This window comes from Quercus lobata, chromosome 5 (genome assembly GCF_001633185.2).
Source record: "Quercus lobata isolate SW786 chromosome 5, ValleyOak3.0 Primary Assembly, whole genome shotgun sequence".
NCBI classification, from domain to species: Eukaryota; Viridiplantae; Streptophyta; class Magnoliopsida; order Fagales; family Fagaceae; genus Quercus; species Quercus lobata.
The window spans coordinates 49,140,767-49,164,122 of NC_044908.1; the positions used below are offsets into that span (position 1 = coordinate 49,140,767).

General features: G+C 38.3%; 1 protein-coding gene across 1 annotated transcript; it reads right to left on the minus strand.

Moving 5' to 3' along the window:
- Nucleotides 1–5,024: 5,024 nt before the first annotated feature.
- On the minus strand, nt 5,025–6,074 carry LOC115990617. The gene has a single exon (XM_031114428.1). It carries the CDS (start codon nt 6,072–6,074, stop codon nt 5,025–5,027), a length of 1,050 nt encoding a protein of 349 aa, XP_030970288.1.
- Nucleotides 6,075–23,356: the final 17,282 nt, after the last annotated feature.

The following is a 23,356-nucleotide window of genomic DNA, read 5'->3' on the forward strand; positions in this document are numbered from 1 at the left end:
CTGACGAGGTCGGGACTGAAGTGCCCCTCCCCACGAAGGCTTTAGCCTCGGACTCTGCCGTGCCTGAAGCTAAGGGTGCGCAGCTGGCCGTGAAGGACAAGTTGCTCGAGGACAGTCTTTCAATCAGGGAGGTTGTTGCACAGGCGAAGGAGACTGTTCCGGGGCCCCAGCCAGTAGACGACCAAGCTGGGCCTGCTCAGGGAACAGATCTAGGAAAGTAGTGTAGGATTTTTCTTGTTAGATTTTTCATATTCTGTTATGTTTAAGGGTTGTAAAAGGATTGCTTTTGGGGATTTCAATGAATGGTATCGTTTCCTTTTATTCTCGTTGTTTTACTTTCTCTTCTGTCTTTATCATAAATGGATGTTTGTTCTGCCATTAATTGCTAAAAGCCAAGCGTGAATGAACGAATGTGTATAGAATGATAGTTAACAATTTAGACAGAATTGCCGCAAGGCCAATTTTCCCCAAGTCTGTGGTCCGAGGAGCCATGCAGGACTTAGGTTCTGTTTAACACTTATTGAGGATCGTTGCGTGGTTAATTTCCCCCAAGTCTGTAGTCCGAGGAGCCATGCAGGACTTGGGTTCTGTTTAACGCTTATTGAGACTCGTTGTGTGGTTAATTTCCTCCAAGTCTGTGGCCCGAGGGGCCAGGCAGGACTTGGGTTCTGTTTAACACTTATTATAAATTGCTTCGTGGTTAATTTCCCCAAAGTCTGTGGTCCGAGGAGCCATGCAGGGTTTAGGTTCTGTTTAACACTTATTGAGAATCATGGCGTGGTTAATTTTCCCCAAGTCTGTGGTCTGAGGAGCCATGCAGGACTTGGGTTCTGTTTAACACTTATTGAGAATCGTGGCGTGGTTAATTTCCCCCAAGTCTGTGGTGGCTTGGGTTCTGTTTAATACTTATTGAGAATCGTGGTATGGTTAATTTCCCCCAAGTCTGTGGTCCGAGGAGCCATGCAAGACTTGGATTCTGTTTAACACTTATTGAGAATCGTGGCGTGGTTAATTTCCCCCAAGTTTGTGGTCCGAGGAGCCACGCAGGATTTGGGTTCTGTTTAACGCTTATTGAGAATCGTAGCGTGGTTAATTTCCCCCAAGTCTGTGGTCCGAGGAGCCATGCAGGGCTTGGGTTCTGTTTAACACTTATTGAGAATCGTGGCGTGGTTAATTTCCCCCAAGTCTGTGGTCTGAGGAGCCATGCAGGGCTTGGGTTTTGTTTAACACTTATTGAGAATCGTGGCATGGTTAATTTCCCCCAAGTCTGTGGTCCGAGGAGTCATGCAGGACTTGGGTTCTGTTTAACACTTATTGAGCATCGTGGCGTGATTAATTTCCCCCAAGTCTGTGGTCCGAGGAGCCATGCAGGGCTTGGGTTCTGTTTAACACTTATTGAGGATCGTTGCGTGGTTAATTTCCCCCAAGTCTGTGGTCCGAGGAGCCATGCAGGACTTGGGTTCTGTTTAACACTTATTGAGGATCGTTGCGTGGTTAATTTCCCCAAAGTCTGTGGTTCGAGGAGCCATGCAGGACTTGGGTTCTATTTAACACTTATTGAGAATCATTGCGTGGTTAATTTCTCCCAAGTCTGTGGTTCGAGGAGCCATGCAGGACTTGGGTTCTATTTAACACTTATTGAAAGTTGCTTTACAGTAGCACGGCGTCAAACATGGTGTCTTTCATTAATAATAGTACATTTTCAGGTTATTTACATTCCATGGACGTGGTACTATATGTTCGTCCAAGTCTTCCAAAAAGTACGCCCCAATGCCGGCTACGGAAGTGATACGGTATGGGCCCTCCCAGCTTGGTCTAAGCTTTCCCCATGCAGGGTTCCTCGCGGTGCCCAGGACTTTCCTCAGCACTAGATCCCCGGTCGCCAAGGGCCTTGGCTTCACCTTGGCGTCGTAGCCCTGCTTGAGCTTTTGCTGATAATAGGCTAGGTGAACCATCGCACCTTCCCTTTTTTCCTCGAGGAGATCCAGGCTTTTCTCCAGAAGGCTGTTATTAGCAATGGGGTTGAAGGTAGTGGTCCTCTGGGTCGGGAAGTTAATCTCCAATGGGATGACAACCTCGGCTCTGTAGGTCAATGAAAAGGGGGTTTCCCCCGTGAACCTGCGAGGCGTGGTGCGGTATGTCCACAAGACGTGGGCTAACTCTTCAACCCACTTCCCTTTCGCGTCGTCCAACCTCTTCTTCAGTCCATTCACTATGGTTTTGCTGATGGCTTCCGCCTGTCCGTTACCCTGTGGGTAGGCTGGTATGGAGTATCGGTTGATAATCCCCAGCTCATTGCAATATTCTCTAAAGGCCTTACTGTCAAATTGGAGGTCGTTGTTCGAGATCAGGGTGTGCGGGGTCTCGAACCTAGTGATAATATTTTTCCAGACAAATTTCTTAACATCGACGTCCCTGATGTTTGCTAGCGCCTCAACTTCGACCCACTTCGTGAAGTAATCGGTGCCGACGAGAAGAAATTTCTTGTTCCCAGCCGCTTTGGGGAACGACCCTAGTATGTCTAGACCCCATTGTGCGAATGGCCAAGGGCTGGACAACGGATTAAGTTCTCCGCTAGGCTGATGTATGTTCAGGGCGAACCTTTGGCATTGGTCGCACTTCTTCACATATTCCAGAGCCTCTTTATGCATGCTTGGCCACCAGTAGTCCAGCGTCATGGCCCTGTGGGAGAGGGATCTGCCCCCCGTATGGCCTCCACAAATCCCTTTATGTAACTCCTCCAGGATGAGTTTTGTAGCCCCTGGGTGCACACACAGCAAGTATGGCCCCGAGAACGAGTGTCTGTAAAGTTTGGAGTCCTCGAACAGCCAGAATCGAGAAGCTTTCCTCCTGATTTTGTCAGTCTGAACCTTATCGTCCGGTAAGGTGTCGTGCTTTAAGTACAGCACCAGAGGGTCCATCCAGCTAGGCCCTGCCCCGACGTTGTGTACCCGAACACCGTTGGCCTCCTCTGTTATTGGGCAGCAGAGATCTTCAACTAAAATAACCCGCGGAAGGGGCTGCGCCGAGGAGGTGGCCAGTGTTGCTAGAGAATCAGCATAGGTATTCCCACTCCTGGGTATTCCCACTCCTGGGTATATGCGTTAAACGGAAGTCATCGAAATGGGTCTGCAGGTGTTTAGCCCGAGCAAGGTAACCTTGCATTCTTTCATCCTTTGCCTCCAAATCCCCATTTACTTGTCCCACGACGAGTCTCGAATTCGAGAACATGCTTGCGCATTTCCCACCCAATTTCTGGATCATTGACATCCCCTCCAACAGTGCCTCATATTCGGCTTCGTTATTCGTGACCGGGAATCCGAGCCTCAACGACTTTTCTATGGTTAGCCCTTCGGGGGACACTAGAACGAGCCCCACTCCTGAGCCCCTTTGGTTTGCTGCACCATCAATGTGTGCTCTCCACCTATTGTGCTCATGCTGGGAGACCGTGTTGACCAGATTCCCATCAGCACTTGGTGACCCCGACATTTCCATCCCTTCTAAGGTGGGCTCCGCAAATTCAGCTACTAGATCGGCGAGGACCTGACCTTTTATGGCGGTGCGAGGCATGTATCTAATGTCGAAGGCGCCCAGGATTGTTCCCTACTTAGCTATTTTACCTGTGTAGTCGGCGCTGCGGAGGACTGATTTCAGTGGAAGTTGAGTTAGCACCACTACTATATGCGCTTGAAAATAGTGGGGGAGTTTCTGCGTGGCTTGTACGACGGCCAATATAGCTTTTTCGAGGGGGAGATACCGGGTCTCTGCCTCCTGGAGCGATTTGCTTACGTAATACACGGGCCGCTGCGTGCCATTGTCTTCTCAGATTAGCACTAAGCTCACCGCATGAAAGGCTACTGCGATGTATGCGAACAACACCTCGTCAACGTCGGGACTGGACATGATCGGTGGTCAAGCGAGGTATTCCTTGAGCTGTTGGAAAGCTAAAGCTCTTCAGTCCACTCGAAGCCCTTCCACTTGTGTAGTAGGAGGAAAAAAGGCCTGCATCTGTCCGCTGAGCGGGAGATGAAACGGTTTAAAGCAGCTATCATGTCGGTAAGCTTCTGGACCTCTTTGGGATTCCGAGGAGGCTGCAAGCTATGAATGACCCTTATTTGGTCAGGGTTAACCTCGATTCCTCGGTGGGTTACCATATAGCCCAAGAATTTTCCTGATCCCATCCCAAATGAACATTTGGATGCGTTCAGTCGTATCTTGTACTTTTTCAGGATTTGAAACACTTCGCCGAGGTCTCTGATGTGGTCGGCCACCACTTTGCTCTTTACTACCATGTCGTCTATATACACTTCAACGGTTTTACCCATCTGCTGTTCAAACATTCTAGTCATCATCCTCTGGTAGGTCGACCCGGCGTTCTTCAGGCCAAAGGGCATCACCTTATAATGATAGTTGCCAACTGGGGTGACAAAAACGGTTTTTTCTTGGTCTTCGTCAGCCAGGGATATCTGATGGTAGCCCTGGAAAGCGTCCAAGAAACTCATTCGGGGGTGTCTGACAGTCGAATCTACCAGTCGGTCTATCCGCGGCATTGGGAAAGGATCCTTCGGGCAGGCATTGTTTAAGTCCGTGAAATCTACGCAGACCCGCCATTTCCCGCTCTTCTTCTTTACCACGACTGTGTTTGCTAACTATTCGGGGTAGAATACTTCCTTGATAGCCCTAGCTTTCTTCAATTTTGCGACCTCTTCTCTCACAGCGTCTGCATGTTCCTTTGACGGCCGCCGAGGAGGTTGCTTCTTTGGTGTTACGACCGGGTTAACATTAAGGTGATGGCATATGAGATCTGAGTCAACCCCGGGGGCTTCATAGGGATCCCAGGCGAATATGTCCTCATTCCGTCAAAGAAAATCAACTAGCGCTGACTTCTCCTGTGCTGGTAATTCTGAGCTAATCTGAAAAAACCTCTCAGGGTCTGATCCGACAAGTACTTTCTCCAGCTCTTCACAATCCACCTCCATGGCCAGTCCTCCACTACCCGCAGTTTGGACCGGGGTCATTGATTGCTATAAGCCGCTCTCGGCTGAAGTGGAAGGCTCCCTATTTGGTTGTCGTGAGATTGCCGACACCATGCATTGCCTAGCCATTCCTTGATTCCCTATTATTTCTTTAACTTGGCCTCCTGACGGATACTTCACTTTCTGGTGCAAGGTTGATGACACAGCCCCCAGTGCGTAAAGCCACGGCCGGGCCACAATAGCTGTGTAGGGGGAGTATGCATCCACGACAATGAAGTTCACCTCTACCACGTCCGAGTCAGTTTGCACAGGCAGCCTAATCATGCCTTTCGGGATGACGATCTTTCCTTCAAAACTGACCAGAGGGGAATCGTATGGTGACAGGTCTTCCTGCTTCAAGTTCAGCCCCTTGTACAAATCTGGGTACATTACCTCCACGGCGCTGCCTTGGTCAACTAACACCCTTTTCACGTCATAACCTCCTATTTTGAGCGTCACAACTAGGGCATCGTCATGGGGTTGAATAGTCCCTTGCTTGTCCTCCTCCGTGAACCCAATTAATGGCGTGGCACTTACTCTGGCTCTCTTGGATTCCCTTTCGTCTGGCCCAGTCGGGAACCTACCCACTGACATCACTTTGAAAGGGCTGGAACCGGTCCTCCTAGGTGCGGCGAGAATGACATTTATTGTGCCAATGGGTGGCCTCAATGTGCCTTGTCTGGTTTCGACATTTGACTGTTCAGGGCGGTGCAATAGGTGCCTCAGCTTTCCTTCTCGGACAAGCCGATCCAAATAGTTTTTCAGATTCCTGCAATCGTCGGTGGTGTGACCAGGCTCCTGATGGTACGCACAGTACAGATTCTGATTGCATTTTGAGGGATCGCCTGCCATCCTGTTCGGCCACTGAAAGAAGGGTTCGCACTTCACCTTCTCCAGGATCTTGTGCAATGGTTCTCGGAACATAGCATTGACCGCTTGAGCCCCAGTAGGTCCGGGCTGCTCCACGTAGTCTCTTCTCGGCCTGTTGCTGCTGTTATAGTGGTCCGACCTGAAGTCCCTCCTCTCCTGAGGGACAACCTTTGCTTTACCCTTCCCCATTTACTGGTCCTCTTCGACCCTTTTGTACTTGTCTATTCTGTCCATGAGTTGGCGCACGCTGGTGACCGGCTTCCCAGTAAGGGACTTTCTCAAGCCATGCTCTGTCGGCAGGCCCCTTTTGAACGTGCTAATGGTGACGTCATCGTAATTTCCTTCTATCTCATTGTACATCTTCCAGTACCTGTTGGAGTAGGCCTTCAGCGTTTCTCCTTCTCGCATGGACAAGGATAAGAATGAATCAAAGGGCCGAGGGACTCTAGTGCTGGTGATGAAGCGGGAACCAAAGGCCTGTGTCAGCTATTTGAAAGAATCTATGGAATTCGGCTGGAGGGCATCAAACCATCTCATCTCCATGGGTCCCAAACTGGATGGAAACACCTTACACATTAGCGCCTTATCCCTGGAGTGGACGGCCATCCTCTGGTTGAATTGGCTTACATGTTCCACCGGGTCAGTTCGACCATTATATATGGCGAACGTCGGTTGATTGAACCGCCGAGGAAGTACCGCCCTCTCTATTCTACGCGTGAATGGCGACTGGGAGATGCGATCCAGGGCCTTGCTCATGGCATCATTGGCTAGACCTTGGTAAGACGGGCTTTTGTGGCCGCGTTTGCGAGGCCGCTCTTCCTCATAGGAAAAAGTCTCACTCAGGGGAGTTCTCGACTTTCGCCTGTATTCGCCATCTTTATCACTGCTAGTGTCCGAATAAGGTGAAGGACGTTTTCGCTGCGCTCGACGCAGCTTCTTCTTTAAACCATCAATCTCTTGCTGTAGAGCCTTTCGCTCGTTCTGCTTATGGGATGCATGATCTTTCCCCTTTGAGCGGCTCCTATTCGTGTGAGAGGTGTTCACACTGCCCTCTCGTTGATTATCTTGGTCCTTCCCCCGTTCGAGATTTAAAAAGTTGTCCTGTCGTTGAGATTCTGCACGTCCAGTTTGGCGCGGACCTGATCCTTCCATCTCTTACTGTTTCACTTGTTGAGACACAAGTTCTTCCCACAGACGGCGCCAATTGTAGGGGCGGTTTTTGGGGTCCAGGCCCAGCAAGTGAGTGGTTCTGGCCCAAAAGTTCCTAGACAATGAATTTGTAGAGAGTGGGTTACAGAGCTAGGTCTAGACGAAGTGAACGTCAATTAGATGTACGCTATGCAACATGTTGAACGTGAGAATGTTCCATTTACGTTTAATAGGATATCGGTCCGAGGAGACGTATAAGTGCACCTCTTGCTCTGTTTACAGACTATAGAGCTCTTTCTCCTTTCTCTTTTTCTTTTTTCTTTATTTTTCGATCCCTTCTTCATAGAGACCTCCTTCTCTTATATAGCCTCCTTGAATTGATAAGGACCTTACACTTGTTAGCCATCTGGACCTTCACTTGAGTGCCTGTCCCATCGGACATCTCCCTTATCCTTCTGTGAGTTGCACTGGCCAATGTAACACTGTTCGCCTGTCTTCTCCACATTAATGCAGCTGAAAATGTAGCTTTCTTGCATTGCGGCAGTTGTGGCTTCTCCCTGATGCCTTACGTTTTCCTCTTTCCTGCTGCGTGAGGTTCACCCTCCTACCCATGTTCGCCTGGATGGGTTCTTCACTGTGGAGGGGGCGCTTTTTGGGCCCATATTTGCGTGTCTGAGGAGGCATTCCTCCTCGGACGTCTTCTAAAACGAACTAGGCCCAACAGGATTGGGCCAGAAGTCATTTGGGCCCCTGTTCCCTGTTGGGTCATGTTTAGGCTTCGGGTGGGTCCCTAGGCCCACTGTTAGTCTGGGAATTTAACCCCTACAATAATAAATGCTCTAAATTAACCTTTAAAAAAATAGAAGAGCCTCTAAGCACGCGCGGGAGGCTAGTCAATATTTATATTGTATTTAATAAGGTACGTAACATTTTCTATGGAGTAGTAAATTAATAAGATTTTTGTTAAAGGAAATGCTCCTAAAAAGATCCTAAAATTTAGTAACTACCCATCCACGTTTTTTTCTTTCTTTTATTTTGCGTTTTTTCCTTTTTGGTGTTGTTGATGTTGTTCTTTTTTCAAATTTTATGTATGACAGTTGTCATTTTTTGTCTAATCCTAAAATGTAGTTTTTTTTAATCCTAAAATTTAGCCATTTACTACAAATCCATAACATAAGTAAATAAAAGCTTAAATTGAAAATTTTATGGCAAGAGATACATGTTTATTGTATAAAACCACAATTGTATTTTGAGATTTTTTTTAATAAAGTATTAAATGGTGCTTTAACCTTAACAAAAGGCTAATACAATTGGGAATTAGTGATTAGAAGTATCTAGAAAAAAAATTGTATAAAAACTTTATGATTGTTTGTTGAGAAGGAAAAAAAAAATACTATAAAGTATTATTAAAGGTGGTTTAACAAAAACCCAATAGGAATAATAATTAACTTTTATTTTAATTCTTCAATTTTGTTCTTCTAAATTTTTTATTGAACAAAAGTACACTAAATGTAGTTTAAGTTCATAGCAGTAGGAAAGCATCCAAATTCACGTTTAAGTTCAAATTCACATTTTTCTCTTTTTTTCTTCTTTTTTTCTTTTAAATCTCTTCCATATTTGTGCCGGGGGGGGGGGGGTGGGGAGACTTCTACTATAAAACCACTACTATAACTTCTCCATCCATATCTTTATATTTAGGCACTAACATATCTGATTTTGAAAGAAAATAAAAGGCTAAATTTTAGGGAAATTTAAAAGATTAAGTTGGGGAATTGGTGTGACCCTATCCTTATTTAAAAGTTTATCAAAAAAAAAAAAAAACAAACTACACGTTTAAAAAAAATCCCATGTTCTATCCATGAACTATTTAAAAAAAGCCCACTTTCTATCCCACATTTAAAAACTACCTAATCACCCTTTTTTAACCCAAATTCACGTTTTCCTCTTCATCTCTTCTTCTTCTTCTTTTTTTTTTTTTTTTTTTTTTCTTCTTCTTCTTCTTTTAAATCTCTTCCATATTTTGGAGAGAGAGAGAGAGAAAGACTCCTACTATAAAACTATTACTATAACTTCTCCATCCATATCCTTATATTTAGGCACTAACATATCTGATTTTGAAAGAAAATAAAAGGCTAAATTTTAGGGAAATTTAAAAGATAAAAAATTTAAATTGAATTTGACATAGATTTATACAAATGATAAATATAGTTTCTATTACAAAAGAAATTTTTTTACAACAATTTCTTAGATAACAACCACTTTATGTGAGGTTTATTACATATAATAATTCATGTAAAATCTCTCACCTGAACTTATCTAATATTCCATTCCATTGACTCCTGAATGCAATCCAAAAAATTTGTGCGTACGTGAACCTGAGAGAGATAAAAGAATTAGGGTTAAACCAAGTATTTAAAAGAAAAATTTAATCAACAAACCAAAGTTAGCGTGTACCTACGGAAGTACTACTAGTAAAGATGACGAAGTAGAAAGCAACATCCACCAAACCTTCAGTTTACTTTTAGATCATTTTTGCTACATTTTCCAGTTTTTTCAGTTCACTATTTAGACAATCTATTTTTGCTACAATAATTTTTAAGTATCTTTTTAAGCTTCTCCCTAGAGAAATTACTCTCCTACGAATAAATGACTATAATAAAAGCAGTATTCAGATATGACTAGTGTTCTTTTTTCTACAAAATTTTATCAAGCCCATAAAGTGGACGGGTACATCCGAGAAGGATGGAATAACTGAAATCCTTGTGGACGGTTTTCATCCTAGGAGGATGAGATGTTCTGAAGTCCATAAAAAGGACAAATTATTACTCAAGTCCCTAAAGTGGACGAATACATCCGTAAAGGAAGAAATTATTAAAATTCTTATGACGGTTCATCCAAGAAGGGTGAAAATGTCCGTCCAACGAATGGACGGATCTATTACGAAGTCCAATAAAATGGACGGCTCACCCATAGAGGATGAGATGTTCTAAAATCCATAAGAAGGACATATCATTATTCAAGTCCATAAAATGGACAAATCCATCTAGGACGGATGGAATACTTAAAGTCCTTGTGGACGGATTGCCCCAGGAGGATGAAATACTCAACATGTTATTAAGATCATCACAGGACGGATTCAACAGAACGAACTTGTTATAACCATTAACAAACTAAATCTGATTGTTAAGCATAAACAGTGGACGAACTCATCCTGAAGGATGAAATAACGAAAATCCACAAGATGGACGGTTCATCCCATGAAGGTGAAAGTTTTATCAGTCAAACAAATTGATGGGTCTAATATAAATGGGCAATTTATTAGCCCCATAAAATGGACGGTTCATCCCGAGAGGACTCGTCCAAAACAAATAACAATCTACAAGATGGGTGAAATAGGATGGACCCGTTAAATGGACAACTTTAACATTTCGTCCCTCAGCGACTCATTCTATAAATAATGACCAGTGAACGGGGTCAACACCACATTAAGTTAATATCACATTCACATCAACTACATGACAGATAAGTTAAGTAAATATTGATTGAAAACCACAACAATAAATTCTATAAAAGGACGACGGTTAAAATCAAAAAATTAATTGTTCTAGTCTTTACATAAAACAAAAATCTATTGCTGAACGGTCGGGGTATTGTCCTCATTTGCATCCTCAGGATGACGGGTACCTTCTTCAACTATCTTCTCTTGGCCTCCTGGAGCAGCATCCTTGTCACCTTAAAGGACAACAGTGGCATCGTCTACATCTTCAGCAAAAAGGTCCTCCATACTCTCTAAAAGGACGGACTGAGCTGTTGATTGGGCCTGAGTCTCAATGGAGACATGGGACACGTCCAGGTCTGGATAAGAACTCTTCACCTGATGGAGGGCATCATCAAAACCTTCAGCAAATGATTCTCCAAGTTCTGAAAGGAGGGCGTCAAAGTCTCGATACTCGTGTACCACTTCCTCCTTCACCTAACGGAGTTGGTTCTTGGTGTTGGCAATTTTTTTCTCTTTGTCCTCCAGAACCTTCCTCAATAACTCCATATGCTTTTCAAGCTCCACTCTGGCTTGCTCCGAGTAGGCAAGTATCTTCTCCATACCCATCCTCCAAGCCTTTAGCCCGTTCAGCTCGTCCTCCATTGAATTGGCCTTCGCCCTGACATGCTCCAAGACTGTCCCATGGCTCAGGCAATGACCCATTAGCCCCTTCATCATCAACATTGCTTGAAAGCGAAGCAGAATTAGAAATATGGCAACATAAAAAATATAAATAGAAAATGGACGGACGTGATTACTTGAGCAATGCAGAAAAGCCCCGTCTCTCCCATTGCTTCAGTAGCATGGTTGCTCAGGTCCTCATAGTCATCGGTTGAAATTATGGACGTGAGCTTCTCCAAAGCGTACTTAGAATCCTCACGAAGGAGGACGGGTGGATTCTTAGCAACGGTGTCCGGACCCTTCATTAAGCCCTTCCCTCGTCCTATTCCGATTAGGGTAACCGTCTTCTTTATATCAACTTTTAAACCCACGACAGTCTCTAGGGCAGTCTTAGGCTTTTTCGGAGGACAGTCCATTTTCTCCTGTGGTTTCCTCTTAATGGACGGATTGGATGAACTCGTCCCCTTGGAGGTACCCTCTACTTGTTTTTTCATAGCAGCTTGCTGCTTGATATAAGCCCTTCTCTTGGCAGCATCCATTTCTGCAAGATAGTGGGCGGGCATTTAAAGAGCGAAAATAAGCATAAAAAAAAACTCAAGGTGACGGACTTACATTGACGGACTTGGGCATCGTATCGACAGGCGGCTATGGTCGGCTTTGGTTTGTCACAATACTAGTATAGGGTATCCAAATTGACCAATTTAGCCCATGTTCTCTCTTCGAGCTTGGTCTTGTTAAAAATTTTCTCCAAAAAGCTAAACTATTCAAGTGAAACTTCAGTATGATCCCTAGCTACAAAAGAAGACGGACAATTAGGTTTATAGTAAAGGGCAGTTGGAATAAAAAAGAATCTCACAGTAGACGGACACATACCCGACAGTGGCATTATGCCCCATGTTTTGTCAACGGGCATAAATTCATTGTCACTAGAGTGACACATCCACCCATCACCTTCCAAAAAGAAGTAATGACTCTTCCAATCCCTATTAGAGTCGGGGTTCTCACAAATGAGCCTTAGCAACGGGCTCCTGGGTGTAAAGTTGTACATGCCTTTGGACTAGGAGACCTCAGCCGGACGGTAGTAGGGAAAAAACTCTTCCACCGTCAGCCTTCGTGCCCCATCTAACATGGCACCATACAGGACCTCTACACTCAGGAAGACCCTCCAGGCATTTGGGGAGATCTGGGTAACGGACATACCAAGGTATTGGAGAAGACGAAGGTGGAGGGTGCTTAAGGGAAACTTGAGCCCTACCTTCAGCATTTGCTCATAGATTCCTACGTCCTCAAGACCCTCGTAATAACACTTTTCTGACTTATAAGGTAGATGCATGGGTATATGGACGGGTATCTGGTATTTATCCCTTAGTGTTTTGAAGTGTGATTCTTTGATTTTAGAAACAAAATCATTGACCGTCCATAAAGGGAGTAGGATGAACTTCTTGAGCCCATCAGGTCCTACAATGGATTGGATTGGGGGTTCAGCACCAATTAGGCCGTCACTGGAGTCCCCCTCTGACCTTTCTATCTCCAAATCCTCATCCTTTAAAGAGGAAGCTGACATACTCCTCTCTTCACTTGATGTGTCGGGGTCTTTATGACCCAACGGATACATTTCATCGTAGCCCGCTCCATCGCGGACACATGACTGATTACTCGACGCACTAGACATTTGTCACCTACACATGACGGTAAACCCTAAGACATTGACGGAACTAAAATAGTCAATGATAGTGTAAAGTCCAAAAAAGGATAAGAAATTTGAATGGTAAAGGAAGGGGACTTACTAGTTGGAAATGGGTTGTAAGGAGAATGTAAATGACGGTTGCACCAGATGGATAGTGTGCTTCTCTGACAGGGATGACGGGTGCGCTCTAGTCATGAATTTCGGTAGAAAAGTAAAGAAATAAAAGGGAGAAAGCATGGCTTATATAGGGAGAATGGCACGGAAGACGAAGGGACACTTCGATCCAAGTGAATGGCCATTCAATAAGCACCACGTGTCCTTCATCATTAATGATTTTGATGACTCAAGGCCCGGGGAATTCCTTAGAAAGCTGGATTGAATCGTCACCCCACTGGTCCTTCCACTCAGAGGTCACGGACCCATGGGGTGAGGGCCATTTAATCAACTTTCTTGAGATTATTAGGCTAGTTGCTCAATTTCTCTTTTGGGAGGTGATTTCTCACTTTTTGAGGGTGAACTCTTTTTTTTGGATCTAATATTTTAAATTTTATTAGAGTTATTTTTTTTTAATTTCTGAGAAATGACCCCGACCAAATGTGTTTTTGTCCACAAGAAAATTTAAAAAAAAAAAAAAAAAACTAAATATTGAGAAATGAACATAAGTCAATTCATGAATTTTTTTAATATGAAAAATTATTTCACGTGCAATGGGCATGAAAAACATTGACATGAATATTGTATATATGTGTCAACATAAACATAAACATAAACCTTATTGATAAATACATATGTACATACATACATACCTATTTACATACATTTGTTTTTGAATGTGTGTGTGTGTGTGTGATAACCAAATAATACTTTCGAAGTTCATAATGTGATAGTTCATCTTCTTGGATTGTTTGGCCACAACATCTACAACCATCGTTTGGATAATAACATCTTTTAGGCCTTTGGTCAGTTTTGCTTTAAGATTTGTCACACATTTCTTTCCACTTCTTGTTTTAGAGAGTTACACTCTTCAAAATTGAGGAACTCTGGCTAGTTTATTGTATCATAATGAGTAATGAGTAATTATGAGTCAAGGATTAATTATTAGTGTTGATTGAGGTTTCATATACTAGTGTTGAGTGAGGTTCCACAATTGAGGAACTCTTATAATCAAATAGTGGAGTAATATTAAGATTAAAATCCAATCCCTGAATTACTCCACAATCTGTTTGTAAGCCATGTTATAAAAATAGATTTGATTTTCATGTTAATATTGAGTTAGGTATTGTCTTTCAATATTTGAAGAGTCAAACATTTTGACAAAAATGAATACAAAAATAATAAATACGTATCAAGAAGGACATCATGTCCACAATCTCAACTATGTAATGGTTGAATTACATATAATAGTGTCTTTTGTGGTAAAGCAAAGTAGAAAAGTTCCATGGAAAAACTATGGTCATATTGAGACACTTGCACAATTAATGAGATAGGGGACCCTCTTAGATTATTTAATTTTTTTTTTCTTTATCATCCATATTTCTTATAACAAAAAAAAAAAAATATATGTACATAAAATTTTACTCATTTCAAAAAATGATACTACATTTTTAAATAGGATGTTTTTTTCTAGACTTAAACATTATATATGTGTGAATTACATAAAATAAATATTAATATAACATAAATGTATGTAAAATTTCATAGGCACAATCAAGAAAATGAAAAAGAAAAAAGGGATGAATTAAGTACATAGAGTTAGAGAGTTTACAAAACTAACAACATTGTTTTCATTACAAATGATGTCAATACAAATACAAACTCAAAATTAGGATGGATCTTTTTGAAAAAATCCTGGTTGAGAGAAGATCTCTAAGAATCAAGTGTAGTGATAGATTAGTTCTTCTGCAGCTACAATATTTTCTGGCCAACACTTCTTTCCTTGAATACGTCCTCACCTACTCTGGGGTGTGTGAGATCTTACTTTTTAACTATGTTTGGTTGGAGTTATTCTATCTATGATCACAATTAATTATATATCACACTTTTAATAGGAAATAACTTTACTATATTCAAATAACATAGGGTGGACAAACTACATCATATTATTTCAATGGTGAATGAAATACTTTCCTTTACTTAGTTAATTTTTTAATAATTTGAATGACTGAAAAAACCAACCAAACTATATAATGAATAAAATGGTATATGGATACGAGACTAATAATGGCAACATAGGTATACAATGGTATGGCAATTTCCTTGCATCCCTAAGGGTAGATCTTCTCTAGAGTAAATACAGTGCTCCCACATAGGATAAAGCTAGGCATATTTGTGTTGTCCAAATCACTACCCTTGAGGGTAGAGCTTCTATGGTCATATTGAGACACTTGTAGAGCTATAGAGATAGGGGGGCCTCTTAGATTATTATTATTTTTTCTTAATCATCACTTACCAAAAAAAAAAAAAAAAATTATACAGAAAATTTAACTTATTTCAAAAAATGTTACTACATTTTTAAATAGGATAGTTTATTCTAGACTTGAACATTATATATGTGTGGATTAATTACATAAAATAAACATAAACATATGTAAATTTGGTGTCAAATGTAGAAATCATGAAAGCCTTCAATAAACATAAACATATGTAAATTTGGTCTCAAATGTAGAAATCATGAAAGCCTTCTATAGACATAAAATATAAGATGATCATTTGAAAAGTATACAATGTGATGCAATGTGTTGCCTTTGGGAGTATGCCTCAGCGGAGTAGGCCTAAAAGGCAGAGGGTTGAGAGTCGCCCCTAGTTTATATCTAGCAACCAACTTGGACCCCTTGTAGAGGCCTACACACCAGACATTGGGTCTAGATTTAGGGTAAATGATGGGATGGTGTTTGGCACCTCATGCCTTCCCATCGTGTAGGCTGAGCTTCATTCATTGTGTTCAATTGCCTAATTGTATCAAGCAATCCCCTAATGGGTCATTAAACATTCAAGAAGTAAAACACATACACACACTCTAATACAAACCCTATGCTATCCATACATCACATCTTCATCATACATCTTCATCATACATCATCACATACATCATTTATTCATTTATCCCATCATCATTACATCATAGCATGTTAATATCATTCAAGTTCTTCACTTCCATCATCCAAGTTCATGCTCACATCTTATTCACATCCTACACATGTTTCTAATTCCTAATCATATTTTTAAAGCATCAAAAGAAGCTTGTTACTAACAAGTAATCAAAGGAATAAAAGAGAAGCAATCAACAAACAAAAAAGAATGATTTGAATATTTGAGTTTTTGGGTGAACCTGTGTGTGCATGACTAAGGTTGCGCACACAGGCTCGTGGAGTTGCATACACAGGATTGATCATGTACACACAAACCGATCCATAATCCAAATTTCTACACTGCTCTATCCTAAGGCATATATCTAACCTAATTAAAAGCAATTAAATTAAAACTAAACTACTAAATTAAATTAATTTTTTTGGTTTTTAGACCCTATTATAACAAATATTAACCAATTTTAAGACAGTTATTAATTAGATCAACTATGAAGTGCCCATGGTTAATGCAATAATCACCAATATCAATCAAGAAAAGCGAAATGAAGATAGAATAGCACACATCTATATAGTGACCTAGGGAAAATAAATGGAATAAAATTGCACAGTAATAACACTAGTGGGATTTAACCTAAAAATATCAAGGTAAAACATATCTAGTAATTGACTAAAAGTTTTATAGAAACTGAATAATCCTATTTCTAATAAAACTTACTAATGCTACCCAACACATCTCTGAATCCACAGACTCTTGTAATTAGCAAACTTAGTTGAATGCGAACCTCCAACCAACGAATCCAAGTACCCACTTGAAGATTTTGATTTCAGCAACTATGTAAACAGGAACTTCAACAACACCAAATTTTCCTCAAAAAATATCATCTGTAGAAACTTTGAGAAAGCTTTGGGTAAGAAAACCTTAGATATAGAATAAGTGGCTCTTCTCTCTCTGTAATCACGTCATATAAGGTCTCTTTTATAGTCTAGCATAAGTGACACAAAACCCTAGATGCTTGGACAATAGGCAGGGTTAAAATCTACAATATGTTCTACGTCATTCAATAGATCAACTTAAGTGCTCAATTGATCAAATACTTACAATCTCAATTGATTGACTAGCTGTTGAAAGTTGGCAAACATACTGAAAGTTGACTGTAAAATGTAGAATCTGGAAACTGTATTGTTTTAAAAAATAAACCATTAAAATTACTAACAAGACATGTTTTGTTCATGGATTGTCAATCAAAAATAAAACCTACCAAATTTGTTACTTTAAGAAAATTTTACTCTTTTTGAACAATTTTTTTTTTCTCTATCATCTGTTCAATGGTTGTCAAATTGATTTATGAATAAATTTTATGTGAAACTGGAAGTTTTTTCAATGGTTTCCACTTTTTTGAATCATGTTACTCCTAGAATCAAGGAAAATAATAATTGAAATGATTTATAAAGTTGAGACTTTAATTGACAAATTTAAAACCAGGTATAAAGTGTAAGGTTTTTTTTTTTTTTTTTTAATAATAATTTCTCCTATTATATTTAATCCCCACCTCTCATTTCCACTAACAAACGAACAATGAGTAGAATACTTATCCTTCTGTTTTGCCTCTCATTGTTTTAAACATCCAAGTGAAAAATATAGATAACTCTTCCTTTCCCACTCCTTGCCTTCTCCTATAATAATTTCTTCCCTTACTACGAACTCCCTAGTCCCAACGTATATATCTTATCCTTTTCTAGTAAAAAAAAAGATACAAATTAGGAGAAATTATACGGTCCTTATAGTGGACCACTTTACTTGTCTACTATTCTACTAAATAACTTTCACCTATTTAAAATTGCTGAATCAGTAAGAAACTAACTTTTAACTCAGCAATTTTAAATCTGTGAGAGTTTTTTAGTAAAATGGTGGACAAATAATGTGGTCCCAACAAAAATATTATAATTTCTCCCAAATTGGAGGGACTAACCTCCAGCCATTCTAAACCCAAATAATGCACATTATTGAGAAACTGAGTGAAAAATGCTTTGAAACTACGCCAAGTCATTTCGCTCCGTGTACATGATATAATTCTTAAAAAGTGGTTCAACATATGCTGCCGTTACTTAAAAGTGGCAATCTCATATCAAGCAGAAAAAAGTAATTGAATCGTTTCCAACATTCTCACAAACATCAAACAAGTGGTTCAACTTTGGCTGAAGATTAACGCAGGACCACCTGAGGGGACAAAAGATTGGACAGAAACAGCTTGGAAAAGGGAAGATCCAATGGCATGTTCTCATAATTTTTTGTAAATATAAAAATTCATCAACATTCATTTTCTCACTGATCAGGAAAAAAGACAAAAACAAATAACAAATAAATAAAATGAAAAAAATATATATATACATATTCCCGTGGTCAATTTTGTTTTAGTGTCTGCATTCTATCTATCCACTATTACGGTATTACCACACGCACTTGCCTTAATTTGTATTTCATTTAATATGTATATGACAACATAGCCGGCATATATTTCTTCATAGGAATGCATTTTTCTTTTTATATGAATATTTCCTTGAAAACAAAAAGGATGTGTTAGGAATAATGGTTAAACTATATCGAGATTATATGGAAGAAATAAAATATTGATTTAGCTTCATGACAAAACCTGTCCAGAAAAACCCAATGTCTATTTGATCATTTGCTCTTAACCAGGCCTGAAAGGTACAGAATGAAAAAGACTGGTGAAAGAAAAGTCCTTTCAACGGAAAGGGGGTCCATGATGGCTATAGTAGAATTGAAGAGGAGGATCGAGAGGGAATGATCCAGAGCATATGCCAATCTATTTCCATGGAATATCCATATCTAATGTGCGGATCACACAGAATAAAAGGCGGCCGTGGAAGTTTTGGCAAAACGCAGAGCTGAATGGTGGCAATGGATGTGTTAAGAGGGTAGAGAAGAATAACAGGCAATTCTCTTAGGGCAGAAATGCTTTGTGCATTTGCATGCATAAGTGCCCATTCCTGCCAAAGGAGACTTGCCCTGCCATTCTACTACTACATCTGTTCCATTTCACTACTTAATTTCCCATGCACCAGCACTACGTTCTTTCTTGATTTGTATGGTAATCTCTCTTTCTCTGTGTGTGTGTGTAAAGAATGAATATGGCAATGCCCATTTTGTTTCATATATTGACTTTTTTGCTTTGTGTTGAAAATGATCCTTTCATTGTTCATTCTCAGTCAAAGAGGGTGTAGAAGTAGTGATAAGCTACTTGGAGAAAGTCCACACAAGAGCTTCATACAAAAGAAAACTGTTTGTAGTAAATACTTCTTAATGACAAAAGTATTCTATATTTCTGTTACTCCATCCATAATAGAAGTGCTAGGAGTTGGAGGTCCCTTTATGCAAGGTTCTTTCAAGCTTAAGGCTATTATTAATTATTTAATATAGAGGGAATTGTCCTAGGTTTTTCAGCCTCAAGTTTGCCAACATCTACATATTAGGAAATGCCACTAATACTGCTAAATAGATATCATTTTTGAAACTTGTTAAAGCATTAACATGTGATCAGAGTAGCTTTAATTTTATATAAATTTACTACCAATATCACTAATGCACTAAGCATAATATATCACTTTGAAAATTGTAAAATTCTATCTCATTAGATTTATTGTTCTTGCTAACAAGTACCCTAAATACACTTGTTAAAGTGTATTTAATATTTCATTAGATATTATTCTTATACATTTTTCAAAACAAAATAAAATAAACTTGTGGAGAAATATTAGAAAATGATATACAATCACAATGCTTGTGGTTATAAATCAATGAATTATTGATAAGTGTAATTTAATTTATTTTTTTTAAATAATTATACATTATATGACTTATGCATTCCTTCTTGATCTAGACAATTCTAGACCCGCCAATAAACTTCCCATGTTCTCAACCCTCTCTGTTTTGATTTTACCATAACAACCTGCGGCGATTTTATATATTTTTGAGTGGTGTCAATGATGTTATAAATTTTATTAAATATGTTTTATATTACAAAATTGATGTGCTGCTGATAACAAAAAAAAGTAATTTAGATCTTTATTTATAATATTTTTCAAATGAACAAATCACATCTTTATTGTCAAACCAGTTTGTGGATTCTATTGCATAAATTTTTGTAATAGCTTTAACATTTTCTTAAATCTTTATCATCAGCAACTATTTTGGAACTTACTTGAATACAAATTGACAACATGAGTTTAGAATTTTTTTTTCTAAAAGTTCAAAATACCTCCAAGATTTTAAAAGTAAATAAAATTTCAGTGGCAAGAAGCATAAAAATAAAATAAAAATAAAAAACAAACAAACAAACAAAAACATTCCATTGTACATCCCCATTATAGATATAGTTATCATTTTCTGTGTTATAAGACGAAAGATTCTCAAATATTGATGAAATTGACGGAAAAAAATTGACGCGGAAAGTCAATTGAGATAAGCAAGGATGAAAGGAAAGCAATTGAGTGAAATCCAACTCTTGAGAGATTGTGTGAATCTAATCTATACAAGGGTGATATTTATATATATAATGAGAATAAAAATTTAAAAACCATTTTTAAATAAATCCTGTAATTGTTACAGTAGAGCAATAACTAACAACTAACAAACCGACCAATTTAGCTAATTTTACAACTCTGATAACAATATGTAACTCTGCCACCATCTTATCTTATGCACACTTGTTTCATTGAAGAATTGACAATAACTTCATAAAAGTATTTTATTATTATTATTATTATTATTATCATCATCATGTAGATATAATAGAATTTCAACTTATGACGATCACTTTATGACACCAATTTTTTTATTATTACGTAAAGATACTAATAGATTTTTACTATTAAAAAAATAATTAAAAAAAAAATGAAACTAATATGACAACAAAAATAAAGACTATAGTTTATTTATAAAAATATTCACAGACAGATCAAATCATCATTGCTTGATAAGAATAACTATTTGCTTCACATCATTAATAATTTTAGTTGGAAAACATGGGTTTCTTTTTTAAAATAAAAATTTGAGGTATTTTAAGTCTTTAAGAAAATGAAAACATTTGTAGAAACGTATTATGACTATGAAGTTAAGGTCTTGAGATTTTGATAGAGAATGTGAATTTCCACCAAATGAATCTACATATATATATATATATATATATATATATATATATATATATGTATTATCAATTTTAAGGTTCTCATAATAAAATGGTGTAATTGAAAGAAATAAGAAATCAATTAATTTTTAATAGGATAAAGTTTAGCTACAAAATTGATTGTAACTTAAGACAAACCTTACGCAATAAAATATACATTACTACATATTTTGAAAATATAACCATTGATTTGCATATTCTTTACGCTCTTAATACAAATATCAAATTTTGTATCAATTAGATATTATTTATTACATTATCTATAAGCTTATATTTTATGAATAATTTTAAACTACAAAAACTTGAAATTTTAAAAAACATTATTGATGGTATAGCTATTGATCTTTAATTTTCTAGAAATTTTACAAGCATGAAGAATATAAGAAAAAGACGTAATTCAATGGTAGATTTATCAAAATTTATCTCCAATAAAAAGATATTGAGTAAAGCATGTAAGAGTATGAAAACAAAAATTTAGTAGAAGCATTTAATTATATATGAAGTTTAATTGTTCAATTGTTGTCCAATAAGGACTGTACAAGAAAGAAGTCTTTCTCTCTCAATGGTCCTAGAGGCCTAGAATTCTTACGAATAGATTAGAGCTGAATTTGATTGTCGGCAAAATAATTGTCAACTAGAATTGTCTGGGTTAGAATTCCACCTCACATTTTGGTTTTTGGGTTATGTTCAAAGGCCTAGAATTCTTACGAATAGATTTGAGCTGAATTTGATTGTCGGCAAAATAATTGTAAACTAGAATTGTCTAGTTCGGAATTCCACCTCGCATTTTGGTTTTTGGGTTATGTTTCAATTGTGAAAAAGTAGTAGAGAATTTGTTTAAACTGGTCCAATTGTTTTGGGAGAATTTGGGGAAATTGTTATAGAGTACATTTCTTTTATGTTAGAATTGTTTTATGAACATAATTATCTAACTAAAATTAAGTTAAATGTAACTTGTTATTAGAAATTGCAGATCTATGTAATTAGAAATTGCCTTGTACGTGTATATTGCTTTTATACCTCCCTATTTACATGTATGTGAAACTATATGTATTTGAAATAAGAATTTTCATGTAAAATTAAATATTAATTAAAAAAAGAAAATTTTGGAACCATTGTTCTTGGAAAAAAAATGAAGTTCACAATAACTCATAGCCAACCGCATTTACATTTAGTATAATAATTTTTTTTTTTAAACAAAAATTTAACATAATATCAAACCCAATTTTTTTAGATTACATACTAGGTACTACCATTACCGTTATTAAATGCTACCTAAGCATATCAACCATCAATTTCAAGATTTTTACTACCGCACATTCTTAGCATAATGGTCACTCTACGAGTACAAGGTTCTTGTGAGGTGGAGGGCAAGGGTTAGAATTCAAGGCTTCAGGATGAAGTTTCATACATATATACACTTAAATTATACTAAAGTAGAATTCCTATATTGTATTAAAAAAACAACAAGGTTTTCTATTTTCTCAAAAAAAAAAAAGGTCAAGATTTTCTACAATTTACGGTCACTAATAAGAGTAATAGTTTTATAATAAGAGTGATAATATATATACACACACTTTGTAGTCAATTACTCACAGTTTGTCACGTCAAAATTGTGGCAAAAAAGTTTTGAAATAATTTGTGATCCTTAAACTACTCATTTAGAAATCCAACCTTATAAATAAAATATACAAGTTTACATTTCAAACCATGAAAAAGAAAAATATTCAAGTTTTCTAAATTTCTTGAATATGTATTTCTCATAGTGTTTGCGGAGTGTTATGAGGATTTTAAGTTATGGGTTATGTTTGCATCACTCTAATAGTGTGTTACACCATCTAAGAAATGTTTTATTCGTAGGTTATACAAACTGGAATTTAAAACGAGTTTGAATTGCCCGATTACATGGAGGTTGACTCTGGACAATGTAAATCCAATGGCATGTTTTCACACAAACACCAAACAAGTGGTTCAACTTTGGCAGAAGATTAACGCAGGACCACCTGATGAGGGACAAAAGATTGGACAGAAAGAGCTTGGAAAAGACAAGATCCAATGGCATGTTCTCATAATTTTGTTTAAATATGCAAATATCCTCACTGATCTAGAAAAATAAATAAAATGAAAAAAATATACATATTCCCGGGGTCAATTTTGTTCTAGTATCTGCATTATATCTAGCCACT

Bases quoted from the DNA above. Each gene is read 5' to 3' on its own strand.
- LOC115990617 (XM_031114428.1), bottom strand. From the start codon at position 6,074: ATGGGGAAGGGTAAAGCAAAGGTTGTCCCTCAGGAGAGGAGGGACTTC.